The sequence below is a fragment of the Saccopteryx leptura genome, chromosome 11 (genome assembly GCF_036850995.1).
Source record: "Saccopteryx leptura isolate mSacLep1 chromosome 11, mSacLep1_pri_phased_curated, whole genome shotgun sequence".
Taxonomy (NCBI): Eukaryota; Metazoa; Chordata; class Mammalia; order Chiroptera; family Emballonuridae; genus Saccopteryx; species Saccopteryx leptura.
The window spans coordinates 43,509,563-43,526,218 of record NC_089513.1 but is presented as its reverse complement, the minus strand read 5'-3'; the positions used below and the strand labels follow the sequence as shown (position 1 = coordinate 43,526,218).

The window sequence follows — 16,656 nt, the reverse complement described above, 5'->3', positions numbered from 1 at the left end:
ATCTTCTCCGGTTTCTCCTAAAATCAAAGGGCCCACCAATCTCAGTGGAGCTTGCAAAAGCCCCTCATATCTGTTCCCCATCTCCTTCTTTTCCCTTCTCTCTGCACAAACTCTGCTCTAACATGGCTTCCTCCCTTCTCTTTTCAATACTTTCTGGCATGAAAACCTCTCCTCCAGCAAACATTAGCAAGACAATGGCCCTTCCCAAGCAGAAAGGTAATTTATAATTTCACAGATCACATACCTGGCGCTGCCCAGCACCATTTTGTAACACTAAAAGTGAGCAAACTCAAAAAATACAAATTTTGCAAACTCATTTGCCCAACACCCTGTAACTCCCATGCTCCATGGTTCCTCTGGAGCATTTTTGTCCATTCTTGATTGTAGCACTGCAATCATACTGAAATCTCCACGTCTCTTCTCCACTAGACTTCATTCTTTTGGTAACAGAGACCGTGTATTTTTAGTACTCTGCCTGAGACTAAAAAAATGCTTAATAATTGTTGGGTAGTTGAATGAGTAAATGGTTCTAGTTTATTGGGACAATCAAATTAAACAATGAATGAAGAAGGGCTTTGTAAACTAGACACACCAATTAAGGATGTATTTACCTTGCTAATATTCAGATTGAAGTCGGTTTCTCTTGGAAGCCCTTATAAAAGGGCAAGGTAGGGGCAAGGGTGTTTTCAGACGTCTTCCATGATTCGTTTCAGCTCCTCTTCCCATTCTCTCTCCCAAGACACAAAGGTGTCCGAGTCTTCCTACTGTGTTCCCAGTGCCCTCAGAACTTTCTAGGCTCCTGATTTGCCACCCCACCCCACTCCCAATTGTCTCTGTCCTCTGTCCTTTTGCCAGGACAGAAGTGAGCAAGCAGCAAGGTAATCCCTGCTGAGAAGAGTAGACTAGAGTTGAACTTACATACTTCAGCAGAAAATTAAACTATCCGGTAACTGAATCATCTTGCCCTTCAGCCCCTATTGCCACTGATGAGTAGTAATTCGGTCTTATCTGACTAACAGAATCTCTTTGGGCCATGGTATCTTAATCACATCAGAGGTTAAGTTTAGTCAGTTCTGGATCCTCCTGCCTCCTCTTGCCCTTCTCTTTCCAAAGTGACCTAAGCTCTCAGAGGTCAGACTGTCACCTGGCATTGGGGTGAGGTGGCGATGCTCATGTCTCCTCCTTGTGCTGCCTCGTCCAGCCTTGCTGGTCCCGAGCGTCCTGTGCTGGTGGTCTGGAGATGCAGCTGGTTCCACCATCTACTGGCCCTGTCACCCCCTCTGTTGGTGAAATCATGTCTGTGGCCTTATCCTCCCAAGTCCAGGCTTTCTCCGGGTCACTATTTGCCTGGCACTTCCAATTTCCCACAGGCAGGCAGGCAGGCAGGGACTCCTAGGTGGCCAGCTGCCTAGTGGATGTGGACTAGGGGGACCAGGGCTCAGACAACTCCCACAGTCATTTCTCCCTCAGGCACCAGCCCAAATGCAGAGCTTTGGCAAGGGACTTGCAGTTTTCCTGGGTCCGTCCCAAGAACAGGAGCCCATGCTTCCCCATCTGGAATTCACCATAATTTATCTGGGTGTTTCCACCACCCCTGGCTTACCCACCCCAGATTCACCCCAGAGAGGGTTGGGAAACGTGAACCCTCACTGACTGTGGCCCGTCCACCCTCCCTCTCCAACAGTTCCTGCCAGCATGCGAAGGGTTCTCTAGTTCCCTTCCTGCCCAGCAGGAACCGCTCTGCCCTTTGGCTGTTTTGCCTTTTCTCCTCCGGAGCCGTACCTCTCAGCCGCCTGGCCGGTTTCGTGTTCACGAGGACAGGGTTGTTGCGGGAGTAACACACAGGAAGTATTGCCAAGATGTTTTTCTGCTGTAACTAGCTAGTGTGAAGCACCTCCTGGAAGACACGGTATCACACTCTGCATAAAATTAAAGTCCCTGGACACCAGAACAGAAGAGTGGGAGAAGTGTCTTCAGTTCTCTGGTCCTCAAGCCCTCCTCAAGGGCAGCGGCGCCCCCTCTGTGGAACTGAAGGGCCCCTGCTAAGCACTGAGGCTGTTGTGTGAGCCTACCAGGAAAGCATGCAAACTGACAGTCCCAAGGGAAATAAAGACTGACTAATCCCACCCAGATTTGCCGAATTTGGTTCAGCCACGCTCTGTGGTAAAAGATTCTGCCATAAAATGGCTGTTTTATCTGCCTTAATTGAGTACGGGCAATTACTCAAGTAGTCCAGGCCCTGCCTAATGCCCCTCTATGTAACAGTTGAAATCACCCTCTTCGTTTGTCAGCGGGGAGTTCTTTCCAAGTGGTAACTTGCTGCTGTGTGGACGCTGTGTGGTCTGCCCGGGTCCGAGCGTGTCCTCTCGCCGCAGGACGGGACGGCGCCACTGTGGATCGCGTCGCAGATGGGCCACAGCGAGGTGGTGAGGGTGATGCTGCTGCGGGGGGCCGACCGCGACGCCGCGCGCCAGGTGAGTCTGAGTGACAGCCGCCCAACCCCGGCTCAGGGTGGACACACAGGCGCCGAAGCTCCACAATTGAACCAGCTTATACGTGCAGAGGAAACACAGCTTCATCTGGTCTGTAACTTAGCTGGGTTTTCTCGCAACCTCCACCTGCTCTTTAGTGGGGAAACGAAGGAAAATGTATGAATCCGCTGAAACTTAGCAAGTGCCGCTCAGCCTCTGTAAGAAAAAGGAACTGGGTAAGACCTGGGAGATGCTCCTCCATTTGAACAGACTTCTGGATCAGCCGGAGAGGACGGTGGAGGGAAGAGCCTGGGCCTGGGGCTGCCTGGGGGGTTATGGCCCTGGTGGCTGCTTGTGCAGCTGGCACTGCGCCTCCTGCTGGCATGGGGCCGCAGTGCAGCTGGCCAAGCTGGAGGTGCGTGTCTGTGGTTCCGGGTCCCGCGGTGCTCCAGTCTGGCCCGCCTCACGTGGCTCCCGCAGCTACAGACCCCTGCTCCACATCCCGCATCAGCCTTCACTTAGCCTCTGCCAGTGTCACCTAACTCTGCTTCCCTGTGTTCCACGGCAGGTCTGTGCCCATAGAGTTAAGAGCAGCTTGCTATTCTTTAAAAACAAACAAACAAAAACAGTGCCTGGCCTTATTACTACTTCTTATGTGACCCACTTCCCTTTTCCAAGTCAGAACCCCAAGAGAGAAAATCAGAAGGTGCATCCTTGGCCACTCTTCTTCCTACAGACTCCAAAGGCAGAAAAGAAAAATCCTCATTTCCCATTGTTCTTCCTCATTCCAGCTGGGTGGTGGCTGGCAGGGTCTTTCCTTTACTACAGGAGGACTCTATGAGCTAAATCATCCAAATGCAGCAATTAATAAGTTAAAGTGAGAGAAAAAGGAATTTGGAAAATCTCTTCTCAGGCCAAAAAGTGATGACAGTGGTGACATTTTTTTTTTTAATTTAGTGAGAGGAGGGGAGGCAGAGACAGACTCCCACTTGACCCCCCATCTACCCGCAAGCCCACTAGGGGGCGATGCTCTGCCCATCTGGGGCCCTTGCTCTGTTGCAGCTGGAGTCATTTTTTAGTGCCTGAGGCAGAGGCCATAGAGCCATCCTCAGCGCCCAGAGCCAACTTGCTCTAATCAAACCTTGGCTGCAGGAAGGGGTGGGGGGACAGGATGAGAGAGAGGGAGGGAGAAAGAGAGAGAAGCAAGAGGGGGAGGGGTAGAGAAGCAGATGGGCTTCTCCTGTTTGCCCTGACTGGAATTGAACTGGGGACATCCACATGCCAGGCCAATGCTATACCACTGAGCATACCGGCCCTGGCCAAAATGTTAATTTTTTAACATGTCTTTGCATTGTTTTTAACAGATTTCAATCTATCCTTCCCACCCCTCCCCCCTGCTCTTCCCTCCACCTACTCTCGACCACAGGCAAATAGATACCTAGAGCAGATCAGACCAAGGTTACAGACAAGAAAAGGCAAAATGAAAGGCACATTTAAGCCTGACCACTGGTGGCGCAGTGGATAGAGTGTTGGATTGGGATGCGGAGGACCCAGGTTCGAAACCCTGAGGTCGCCAGCTTGAGCGCAGGCTCATCTGGTTTGAGCAAGGGGTCACTCGGTCTGCTGTAGCCCCCTGGTCAAGGCATGTATGAGAAAGCAATCAATGAGCAACTAAGGTGCTGCAAGGAGGAAGTAATGCTTCTCATCTCTCTCCCTTCCTATCTTTTCTGCTGTCTCTGTCACAAAAAAGAAAAAAGAAAAAAAATTAAAATTTTAGAAATGAATACAATTCAAGAGTTATGTAAGTCATTGCAAAGAGTTCAACAATTAATTTCTGCTAATTCATGAACTACAGAGAATGTCTATGTCCTAAAAATATGCTCTTGAAATTCCTCTTGTCACTTACCCAGTGTTCTAAGGGACTGGAAGAGTGTGACTCCCTAATGGCAGGGTATGGAGATAATATAAGAAGTCACCTATTGTCCAGTATTTTTTTAATGTAGAATCAACTGCTTAATGTGCTTTAAAAATACTCCTAGATTAAAAGACATTGCAGGTCTGGTTCTCAACTCATATTTAGTTCTTGGCCAACACACACATATATTAATGACCAACTTTTATCTTTCTCTATGAAGGATGGTACAACAGCATTACTGAAAGCAGCCAACAAAGGGTATAATGATGTTATAGAGGAGTTGCTGAAATTCTCACCCACCCTTGGTATTTTGAAGGTAAGAGCTAAAGAGAAACTTTGACAGTCTGTAAAAGAAAGGTTAGAAATGAAGAAATCTATACTTGGGGACTGCAGTAGAAAATGAGTATAATTCACATGGTTATTTGTATTCTTGAAAGAACATAACTACAACTTCTTAATGTTGAAGGTTCGTGGGCACTGGTAGAAATGAGAAGGTGGTAAAAAGAATGAACCATAGTGTGTCAGTACCTAGTTTTCCAGAAAAAAAAAAAATTAGTACTAATGAAATCTCTAACTTGGAAAGTCAACCATTGGAGGATTTTTGAAATCCTCCACAAATCTTAAAACAGGTAATTTTTGTCCCACAAAACATGGGAGACAGGTGTTCACATTCCGTCTCTTCATTATCTGGAGCCAAGAACCACATCGTTACCTTAAGTGAAATAAAATGAGCCTCCGAGAATGTGTCACTTTGGGGAACTCAGCCTTCCAGAAGTCAGAGCCCCAGAACTCTTTTTTAAGTTTTAATCATTTGAGAATAAATATTTCTAAACTATAGTATATACCAGGGTTGGCAACCTTCTTCAGTAAAGGATCAGGTAGTAAATATTTTAGGCTTTGCAGGCCATACAATCTTTGTTTCTACTGCTCATCTCTGCTTTTGTAGCACAAAATCAGGCATGGAAAATTCAAACAAACCAACAAACCAGTGTGGCTGCATTCCGATAAAACTTTATGGACATTGTATTTCTGGAATTCAGTATTCAAACATTACAAAATACTTTTCCTTCTTTTAATTTTTTTTTTTTTTAATCTTACCAGGACACAGAAAAACAGGAAGCAGATTAGATTCAGCCCACAGACTGTAGTTTGCTGACTCCTAATATACAGTCTTCTGTTTTTTTTAGGCAGAGGACACTAAATCTGTTCTAAACTTGGGACAGTGGCTTGGCACATTCTGGACCACACCCTCAGGGTCTTTTGATGTGTATGAAGTCACTTGACTTTCATTGGTCCCAGAGGCATTTTGGACACTGATTCTGATCTTCATATCTTTAGGCTCCATTCATGCTGCCAGCTGAGACAGCTGCTGTGGTCAGCGTGCTGGGTGCTCGCCCCTGTCCCAGTGAGCTACTTCTAGTCTTCTGTGAGCTTGGAAGACAGAAAGCTGCACTTGTTAATAGTGTTTCTAAAGTGAGAACTATCTATGAAAGTGAACTTTCTATGAATAAAAGAGATGAACTTCAGAAATGGACTTGGCCATAGCTAGTCTCATTTCAAACAGCTCTTTTTTGGGTTGGTTTTTTAGTTTTGGTCATGTTGCACATCGGTGAGGTTGATAGGCTGGTTAGATTTATGTAAGTGAAATGTTGCTGGATTTGTGAACTACCATATGTATTATCAAAGCAAATGTGGGAAAAAATGCTACTTTCCTGGCAATTTTCTCTGGGCACGATATTTTGCTCTTTTACAAACTGGGACAGTATTTTTTTTATTATAGGTAGTGAATTTGGAAACTAAGCTTGCATGTAGGTACTATTCACAGATATGTGTACAGATATATATGGACAAATGTCATATGACTGTCATTCTTTTTTTTTTTTTTTTTTGTATTTTTTTGAAGTTGGAAATGGGGAGGCAGTCAGACAGACTCCCGCATGCTCCCGACCGAGATCCACCCAGCATGCCCACCAGGGGGCAATGCTCTGCCCATCTGGGGCATCGCTCTACCGCAACCAGAGCCATTCTAGCGCCTTGAGGCACAGGCCACAGAGCCATCCTCAGCACCCGGGCCAACTTTGCTCCAATGGAGCCTTGGCTGCGGGAGGGGAAGAGAGAGACAGAGAGGAAGGAGAGGGGGAGGGGTGGAGAAGCAGATGGGCGCCTCTCCTGTGTGCCCTGGCCGGGAATTGAACCCAGGACTCCCGCATGCCAGGCCGACACTCTACCACTGAGCAAACCGGCCAGGGCCGACTGTCATTCTTATATGAGGTCTGTGGTTTTCTCTTCTCTCCCTTTCTAGAATTCGGCTACATGGCTGAACATAGCCACTTCCTCATTTCAATAAATATATATTTGTAGTGAATTTAATGAAATATCAGCAACCTTTCCACTAGGTCCTTCTATGCTCAGAAATAATCCAACTCGGGGCTTGGGAGCTTTCCTCACCCCATGTACTCTTACTCTTACACCCTATACTCCACAGTGGCTTCCCTGCCCACCTGAGTGAGCAGAGCGTGTGTAGCTGGGCTGACAGGTCAGCTTGTAGGCTAGCCAGCCATTCCTCCCACCTTGCTGGGAATGGCACACTAAAAGTCCAGAGACTATACATGTTGGGGAAAAAAATGTCTTTGACACAGTATTGTATTTTCTACAGCAACACAACTGACCGGTGATCATGAGGCCATGGGCACCCTGGGTCAGACTTCTTGTTTCACTTGCAAAAGAACATTGGCCATATTTACACTGACCAACTACTGTATAACTGAGGACACTATGTTAGATGCTGATGTGACTTGGAAGAGGGAACGTAAGAAGAGCAAGGCCCCAACGTTACAGTCTCATCACTCTGGCTGGTTTATGATGACAGCCAAGCTGAGTGCTGCTAACTGGGAGCTCACTCTGATGCACACTGTCCTTTTCTCCTAGAATGGGACGTCAGCGCTCCATGCGGCAGTGCTCAGCGGGAATATCAAAACAGTCACGCTGCTCCTGGAAGCAGGGGCAGACCCATCCCTGAGAAACAAGGTACTGGTCTTACCTTACATACCTTTTAGCTCTGTTAGGCACCTATGCAAAGAGATGAGATGAGATGTTACCTTAACCAAGGTAACATCTCTCTGGCTCCTGTTGCTATCTTTGTACTTGAGCGCAGTAGTGGCATGAAAGGTTGCCATTAGGTTGTGAGTGAGCAGTAAGTACCTTTGGACCCAGAGAATTATACTGACAACCTCTATCATCAATAGATTTCAGCTAACAATGGTGCAGCCTCCTGGGGTTATGAGTGTTCTGTCATCAGAGAAGTGTCCTAAAAATGTCAAAGTGCTGGTATTTATCACCAGCCCCCATAAATTGGATGTTCATATATTGAGAACTCTTGGTACTCTATTTGGTGTCTACATGAGGAAAATGTGAATTTTATATTGTTAACAGGACTTCACACCACTGTTACAAAACCAACCCCCTTTTTTTTTTTTACAGAGACAGAGAGTCAGAGAGAGGGATAGATAGGGACAGACAGACAGGAACAGAGAGATGAGAAGCATCAATCATCAGTTTTTCGTTGTGACACCTTAGTTGTTCATTGATTGCTTTCTCATATATGCTTTGACTGCGGGCCTTCAGCAAACCGAGTAACCCCTTGCTTGAGCCAGAGGCTTTGGGTCCAAGCTGGTGAGCTTTGCTCAAACCAGATGAGCCCGCGCTCAAGCTGGTGACCTCAGGGTCTCGAACCTGGGTCCTCTGCATCCCAGTCCAATGCTCTATTGACTGTGTCACTGCCTGGCCAGGCCCTCAACCCATATTTTTTATGGCTCAAAATCATTAGTTTACAATTAGGCCAAATTTGGAAGTAGAAGATGCGCAGAAAACAAACAAACGATTGTCACTGTATTTCCTCTTATTCAACATCTGCATAAGCAGTCAAATGAATAGGTTGGGGTGAGGGTGGAGTTAGTAGCCTAGGAAAGGTCATAAGGAAACACACTAAATGACTAACCTTTGAAGGAGGAAGAGGGAGTGGTGCTTATTGATAGGGGAAGATATGAAAAGCAATTTTTATTTTATACTAGTCCGCTGCCCCATACTAGCCCTCTGCCCCATTCTAGTGCCTTTCTACACTTTAATTGCCTCCCCTAAAATCCTAGGAACATCTTTTTTTTTTTCCAGTGAGAGGAGGGAAGGCAGAGAGACAGACTCCTGCATGCACCCCGACCGGGATCCACCCTGTAAGCCCCCTACTAGGCAATGATCTCCCCATCTGGGGCATTGCTTTGTTGCTCAGAAACCAAGCTCTTCTTAGCTACTGAAGCAGAGGCTATGGAGCCCTCCTCAGCACCCAAGGCCAACTCGCTCCAGTGGAGCCTTGGCTGCGGGAGGGGAAGAGAGAGACAGAGAGAAGCTAGAGGGAGAGGGGTGGAGAAGCAGATGGGCATTTCTCCTGTGTGCCCCGGCCGGGAATCGAACCCAGGACATCCACACACTGAGCCAACGCTCTGCCACTGAGTCAATCAGCCAGGGCCCAGGAACATCCTTTTGATTCATCTATAACAACAGTTCTCAAACTGTGGTCTGTGGACCCTAAGGATCCTCAAGCCCCTTTCAGAAGCTCTAAAGTCAAAACACTATTCTTAATACAAGGACATCATCTGCCTTTTTCACTGAGCTGGCATTTGTTCCCAAGATGCAAAAGCAGAGGCAGGCGACACCATTGGCACCCTAGTACACCTCAAACAGGGCACCAGACTGGACTGGCAAATAATTTTACATACCTTTGTGGATTCTTTTACAAATTTTGTAAATTATTTTACAAAAATACCAGTTTTACTTAAGAACGTCTTAGATGAAGCTGTTTAAAATTTTTTAATTTTATTTGTTTTTTGGTATTTATTTTTATTATATTTTATAATTATATTTTATTATATGTAATTACTTATTTTGATTCTGATTTATTTACAATTTTAATTTTAAGAAATCTTGACCCATGCTCTGTGTCTTTTAATATTCGACGTGGCCAAATGGGAAATATACGTAAAGCACATCTGTTGCACGTTGAATGTGATGGTATCTCAAAAAGAAAGCACTTGTGCAATTGTTGGAATTGCAAAATGAACCTGTCACATTTTTAATAGAGCATCACTTTTACTGGAAAGAATGACTAGTAAAAGTGATGCCTAACAACTTCCACCATGTGAGCCTAACAACTTCCTAATACTTCAAGGCTTTTTTTGCTGAATCAGTGGTAATACTGAGTATGATCTTTTGATATTTTGTAATGAAACGTATCAGCATTTGGAAGCTCTACATAACTCAGTAAACTAGTGTTTTCTAAGTGATCAGTGCATGATGTTACAAATCATGCATGGGTACCTAGATAGTCCTATGTGTTTTCATGTAACAGAGTATGAAAAGTTCATTGACATGGTTTCAAATTGCAAATTGCAGTTACCTTTAAGCAACTACCACTAGTCCTGTAGTGGTCTTGCATCAAACAAGAATGTCTATAATGATCTAAAAAGGCTATTGAAATGCTCCTCCCTTTTCCAACTACCTATCTGTGTGAAGCTGAATGTTCTTCTGTTCTTCAAACCAAAGTAACATATCACAGTAGATAGGAAACACAAGCAAATATGAGACTCAATCCAACTGTCTTCTATTAAGCATTGTAGAAATATAAAACTATTAACAATGCTACTCTTCACGTTAATTTCTTTGTTTTTGAAAATTTCGTTATTTTTCATAAATGTGTTATTTATGTTAACCTGTAATGGGTTTGTTATTTTTAGTAAATTAATAAATATATTTTAATTATTTTTTTAGTTTTCATTTCTAACCAGTTAAAAACAAAAGCTCGTTGGGGTCCTTAATAATTTTTAAGAGTGTTAAAAGGGTGTTGGGCAGATAAAATATATTATGCTCACTTCGTTAAAGATGGCGCTGCCCACATGAAAGCCCGCCGCCCAGGTGATAGTATTAATGCCCTTCTTGCTTGGGATGGGCGTGATTGTATTAACGTGTGTTGGGGGAGGGCTTTTGCACCAAAAGGTTTTAAAAAGGAGAGATCACATTGTTCAGGAGAAGAGTGATTATGTTCTAGGAGGAGCCCATGCTGGAGGAGAGCAGAGAAAGGCCACATGGAGGAGAGGAGAAGCAGCCAAGATGGTGGAGTGCTGAAGGAGAAGCCAGTTAGTGCAGAGTTTGTGCAGAGAGTAGGAGATGGAGAACAGAAGTGAATAAGGCTGGTGAGCTAGAAACCTTAGATTCTAGGAAGCTCGGATAAGTCAGTAGCTTTGTGAGCACTGAATGAGTGGGTTTTGGAGCCCAGTGTGTGTTTTTACTTGCCCGCCAGGTGCAAGCAAGCTAGGATTAAAGCTAATGGCCCACCAATTCTTGGCTCCGTTGTTTCTTGACCAACTGTCCGAATCTAATGCGAACCCGCATGGGCCAGGCGGCTGTGATGGCGGCCGTGGCTACTGGCTTTACAAAGGGTGCAGTGGATAGAGCGTCGGACTAGGATGTAGAGGACCCAGGTTCGAGACCCCGAGGTCACCAGCTTGAGCACGGGCTCATCTGGTTTGAACAAGGCTTACCAGCTTGAGCCCAAGGTTGCTGGCTCGAGCAAGGGGTCACTCAGTCTGCTGTAGCCCCACAGTCAAGGCACATATGAGAAGTCAATCAATGAACAACTAAGGAACCGCAATGAAGAATTGATGTTTCTCATCTCTCCCCCTTCCTGCCTGTCTATCCCTCTCTCTGTCTCTGCCACAAAAAAAAAAAAAAAAATGTTAAAAGGTCCTGAGACCAAAAGTTTAAGAACCATACATTTATTGCATATGGTAAGGACTTGCTCACAGATTAAATGCGTAAGGAATGTCTCAATCGCTTCTTGGCCTTTTGGCTAAATTCAAGTGTAGGAATGTATCTCAGCAGTGCGATGTAAAGAAAGGACATACAATGAGACAGGTCATGTGAGAAGTGGGGGCCACTGAGCTGCTCTTCCCCAGGTGTCTCTGGATGTTCCTAACTCTGCCTTCTCAGCAGAAGATGCCTATCCTGAATCTCACATCCCTATGAAACAGACTGCCTCATATAATAAACTAATTAAACAGAAAGTATCAAATTTAATGTTACCAGTATTTATTAAGCACATGCTAGATATGCTACGCATTGTGCTGGAAATGAGAATGCTCAGGTTAATAAAACATGGACCTGGCATCCAGAAGATTACTGTCTAGTAAGAGATATGGCTAGACAGAAAAATAATGCTAACAATATGGTAAGAAAATAACCCATGATATTTTTACATTTAAAAGAGACCTTTAATGACTAATACAAAGCAGAGTCCAGTGGGGTTTTTCACCAGTGGAGAAGCAAGTTTGAATCAGAGCCCCCTCTTTGGAATCCCTAAAACCACACCAACTGTGGAAATTCACTATTGCCTATCTTATCTTCTTTCAGGCTAATAAAATACCGGCAGAATTAACCAAAAATGAACGTATCTTGCGCCTCCTCCGAGGTAAAGAAGGACACAGGAAAAGTTAACTGAGTTGCACGTTTGACTGAAAGGTAGAAACCTTAACCACGTTGTCCAACTAGAAATTGCTTTCAAATAGTGTTGGAAATTCTTTTAAGAAAGAAAATGCTCTGAATGTCCACCCTGGGTCCCTAACCAAGGGAGCTGTGCTCTGTGCCCTGAGGTAAGAACAGCTCAGGGACCCTTTCCCTCATTTACATGGGCCCACACTGGCCAGTAACCCCACTGCAGTGGGCCTGGCAGTTTTGTGGATTCCACAGAAACTCATTTTAAAGTATACTAACTTGGATTTCTCATTTAAACTCTAATATTTAAACTCTAAAGTTCTAGGAGCTTTAAGTAAGAAGACAGAAACACTGTAAGCCTTTAAAAGACTGAAAGTCTGACCTTCAATGAATCAATGCACTTTTGCTTTTGTGTTAAATGTTAAGTGTGCTAAAATGCATAGCTCCTTTATATTTTACACATATACATGTATGTCATCCCAGAGTGAAATGTTTTCTTCTACCCGGGATCAGAGGCATGGTTACTAAGACTCAGTGATGTATAAAGTGGCAGTGTTAAAAAGCCACTTCTAACATTCCACCATGTGTTTTTTAAAGATGGACTGTTCAACTATAAAAAAGACATATTGTTCATTTGTGAGTTGATCCTCATCTTATTCCTAACATGTAAAAATTATTTTTACCTAGAGCAGGGGTTGGGAACCTATGGCTCGCAAGCCAGACGTGGCTCTTTTGATGGCTGCATCTGACTCGCAGACAAATCTTTAATTAAAAAAATAATAACGTTAAAAATATAAAACAGCCCTGGCCGGTTGGCTCAGTGGTAGAGCGTCGGCCTGGTGTGCAGGAGTCCTGGGTTCAATTCCCGGCCAGGGCACAGAGGAGAAGCGCCCATCTGCTTCTCCACCCCTCCCCCTCTCCTTCCTCTCTGTCTCTCTCTTCCCCTCCTGCAGCCAAGGCTCCATTGGAGCAAAGTTGCCCGGGCGCTGAGGATAGCTCTATGGCCTCTGCCTCAGGTGCTAGAATGGCTCTGGATGCAACAGAACAATGCCCCAGATGGGCAGAGCATCGCCCCCTGGTGGGCATGCCAGGTAGATCCCGGTCAGGCGCATGCGGGAGTCAGTCTGACTGCCTCCCTGTTTCCAACTTCAGAAAAATACAAATATATATATATAAAACATTCTCATATATTACAATTCATTCATTTCCTACTGCTCATGTTCATGGTTGCGGGTGGCTGGAGCCAATCATAGCTGTCCTCCAGGACAACACCAAATTTTTATTGGATAATGCGTGCCGTACACAGGTCGTTGTATGGCTCTCATGGAATTACATTTTAAAATATGTGGCGGCGTTCATGGCTCTCTCAGCCAAAAAGGTTTCCGACCCCTGACCTAGAGTCTATATCAGGGGTCCCCAAACTTTTTACAGAGGGGGCCAGTTCACTGTCCCTCAGACTGTTGGAGGGCCAGATTATAAAAAAAAATATGAACAAATCCCTGTGCACATTGTACATATCTTATTTTAAAGTAAAAAAACAAAACGGGAACAAATACAATATTTAAAATAAAGAACGAGTAAATTTAAATCAACAAACTGACCATTATTTCAATGGGAACTATGCTCCTCTCACTAACCACCAATGAAAGAGGTGCCCCTTCTGAAAGTGCGGTGGGGGCCGGATAAATGGCCTCAGGGGGGCACATGTGGCCCGCGGGCCGTAGTTTGGGGACCCCTGGTCTATATTGTAGGTAGGGTAGGGTACAAGTGGCCAATTTGGAAATTCAGAAAAATTACAAACCGTAGGAAATTTAAGCTTCTTTCTTTGAGATTTTATCTTGGTTCTATTATTGGGAATCTATTTTCTGTACCATAACTAGGTAGATTTAACATGCTATGGAATCTTGAGCTTCCAGTATCACATCGCTTAATACAAACTTTGAAGTCTTTGAATAAAATATGATACATGCAAGTATAATATGTTGCTATTACTATTGCAGAAGTATAAGTAATAAAAGACTGTTATTGGTAATTAGTAAGTGTTCATCTATGCATGTTCTTGAGCTAATTGATTCCAAGAAAAAAAACCTGGGTTTTATTGAATTATTCCTTTGAGAAGGGGTGTCAAAATTTATATTTGATGCACCTTATAATTGAATGGCGGAAACCACAGGCCAAACCAAAAGCATGAAGCTAATGTGTTCCAAAAAGAAAACTTATTTTAAAATATCTGGGTGCAGGTGAGCTGACACAGACCAAGCCATGTTGGCCCTGAGGGAGATATGGGGCAGGGGTTATAGGGATGTGACATGTGTCAAAGGCCTCGGGCAAAGGCAGCTGCAAGATAGCTTCATCTGTTTTTGGCTGGGAGTGGTGCCACAGTTCCTCAAAACTGTTTGCACTCTGAATCAATCGTCCCTTATCAGCATCCAGCTAAAGGGAGTTCTGAGCTGGATTACTGAGTAAACAAGTCCTTCTTCCTCACTCAGGACTGCATTGTTCTTAAAAAAGATGGTGGCTGAGTAGCCATTTTGTCTATCAAAAATCAATGGTGTCTGAATGCCTTTGTCAGTGCTTAATTGCATACACAAAAATTACACCTTCTTGCCTGACCAGGCGGTGGCGCAGTGGATAGAGCGTTGGACTGGGATGCGGATGACCCAGGTTTGAGACCCCAAGGTTGCCAGCTTAATTGCAGGCTCATCTGGCTTGAACAAAGCTCACCAGCTTGGACTCAAGGTCGCTGGCTCGAGCAAAGGGTTACTTGGTCTACTGTAGCCCCATGGTCAAGGCACATATGAGAAAGCAATCAATGAACAACTAAGGTGTCATAACAAAAAACTAATGATTGATGCTTCTCATCTCTCTCCATTCCTGTCTGTCTGTCCCTATCTATCCCTCTCTCTGACTCTCTCTGTCTCTGTAAAAAAAAAAAAAAAAAAAAATTACACCTTCTTTCTATAACCTGCCATAATAAACACTGATGCTATTTCTGTTATTTAAAAACATATCTTTCGGTTTTTTTTGTTTATGTTCTGCTCTGGTTTCCAGCCATTGTTCTATGTAAATACCTGTTAAAATAGTGGGAAATGTAAATCCAAAAGACTATTTTAACAACTTGCAGTGTTACTCTAAGCTTTTTCTTTTTTTTTCTTCTTTTTTTAAAAAATTTATTTATTTATTTATTTATTCTTTTTTTTTTTTTTTTAGAGAGGAAAGGGAGAGACAGAGAGAGAGAAGGGCGGGAGGAGCTGGAAGCATCAACACCCATATAACACCCATATGTGCCTTGACCAGGCAAGCCCAGGGTTTCGAACCGGTGACCTCAGCATTTCCAGGTCGATGCTTTATCCACTGCGCCACCACAGGTCAGGCTCTAAGCTTTTTCTTTAAGTCAGTAACCATGGAATATAATTTTGAAATTAGAAGATAGTCTTTTTTTTTTTTTTTTTTTTTTTACAGAGACAGAGAGAGTCAGAGAGAGGGTTAGATAGGGACAGACAGACAGGAACGGAGAGAGATAAGAGGCATCAATCATTAGTTTTTCATTGTGACACCTTAGTTGTTCATTGATTGCTTTCTCATATGTGCCTTGACTGTGGGGATACAGCAGACCGAGTAACCCCTTGCTCGAGCCAGTGACCTTGGGTCCAAGCTGGTGAGCTTTGCTCAAACCAGATGAGCCCACGCTCAAGCAGGGTCTCGAACCTGGGTCTTCTACATCCCAGTTCGATGCTCTATCCACTGCACCACTGCCTGGTCAGGCCCCTTTCTCTCTCTCTCTCTCTCTCTCTCTCTCTCCCTTTTTTTTTTTTAGTGAGAGGAGGGGAGGCAGATACAGACTCTCACATGTGCCCAGGCCAGGATCCACCCAGCCAGCCCACTAGGGGGCGATGCTCTGCCCATCTGGGGCCCTTGATCTGTTGCAACCAGAGCTATTTTTAGTGCCTGAGGCGGATGCCATGGAGCCATCCTCAGTGCCCGGGGCCAACTCACTTGAGCCCATCGAGCCATGGCTACAGGAAGGGAAGAGAGAGAGAGGAGAGAGAAGAGAGAGAGGAGAGAGAGGAGAGAGAGAGAGAGAGAGAGAGAGGAAGGAGGAGAGAGGTGGAGAAGCAGATGGTCACTTCTCCTGTGTGCCCTGACTGGGAATTGATCCCAGGACTTCCACAAGCCAGGTTGACACTCTATCATTGAGCCAACCGGCCAGGGCTGTAGATAACTTTTATAATGATTGAAAAGATATTTTATTCAGACAAAAATTCCTGGGATAATCACGGAAGACACTAAAAATAGAAACTTTTGGCCCTGGCCCATGGCACAGTGGACAGAGCGTGGTCCTGGGGCACTGGGGTCTCGAGCTTGAGTCTGGGGTCACTGATCCCAGGGTTGCCAGCCTGATCCCGAGGACACCGCTTTGAGCCTGAGGTCTCTAGTTCAAGCCTTGGTCAGGGCACATATGAGAAGCAATCAATGGCGCAACTAAGTGGAACAACTAGTTGATGCATTTCTCTCTTTCTTTCTCTCTCTCTCCCCTTTCCTTGCTCAAAAAAATAATAATAATAAAAATAAAGATAGAAACTCTTAATTGTACATTGTGATGACTTGACATGGGCAAACCTCATTTTATTGTACTTCATGGATATTGTGTTTTTTATAAATTGAAGGCAAGACCCTTTGCCAGCCAGAAGATTATGTCTTATTTTATTGTAGTGGTTTGGAACCAAACCTGCA

The 16,656-nt window shown here is 44.5% G+C and overlaps 1 protein-coding gene across 1 annotated transcript in view; it reads left to right on the top strand.

The window, feature by feature from the left end:
• The window catches only part of ANKRD29 (ankyrin repeat domain 29), a 54,365-nt gene extending 41,425 nt beyond the window's left edge, over positions 1 to 12,940 (top strand). Inside the window, exons 8-11 of the mRNA XM_066352613.1 lie at positions 2,376 to 2,474; positions 4,607 to 4,702; positions 7,315 to 7,413; positions 11,842 to 12,940. Coding sequence (XP_066208710.1) covers positions 2,376 to 2,474; positions 4,607 to 4,702; positions 7,315 to 7,413; positions 11,842 to 11,925 — 378 coding nt within the window. The 3' untranslated portion in view covers positions 11,926 to 12,940. The remainder of the gene's footprint in view (positions 1 to 2,375; positions 2,475 to 4,606; positions 4,703 to 7,314; positions 7,414 to 11,841) is intronic.
• Positions 12,941 to 16,656: the final 3,716 nt, after the last annotated feature.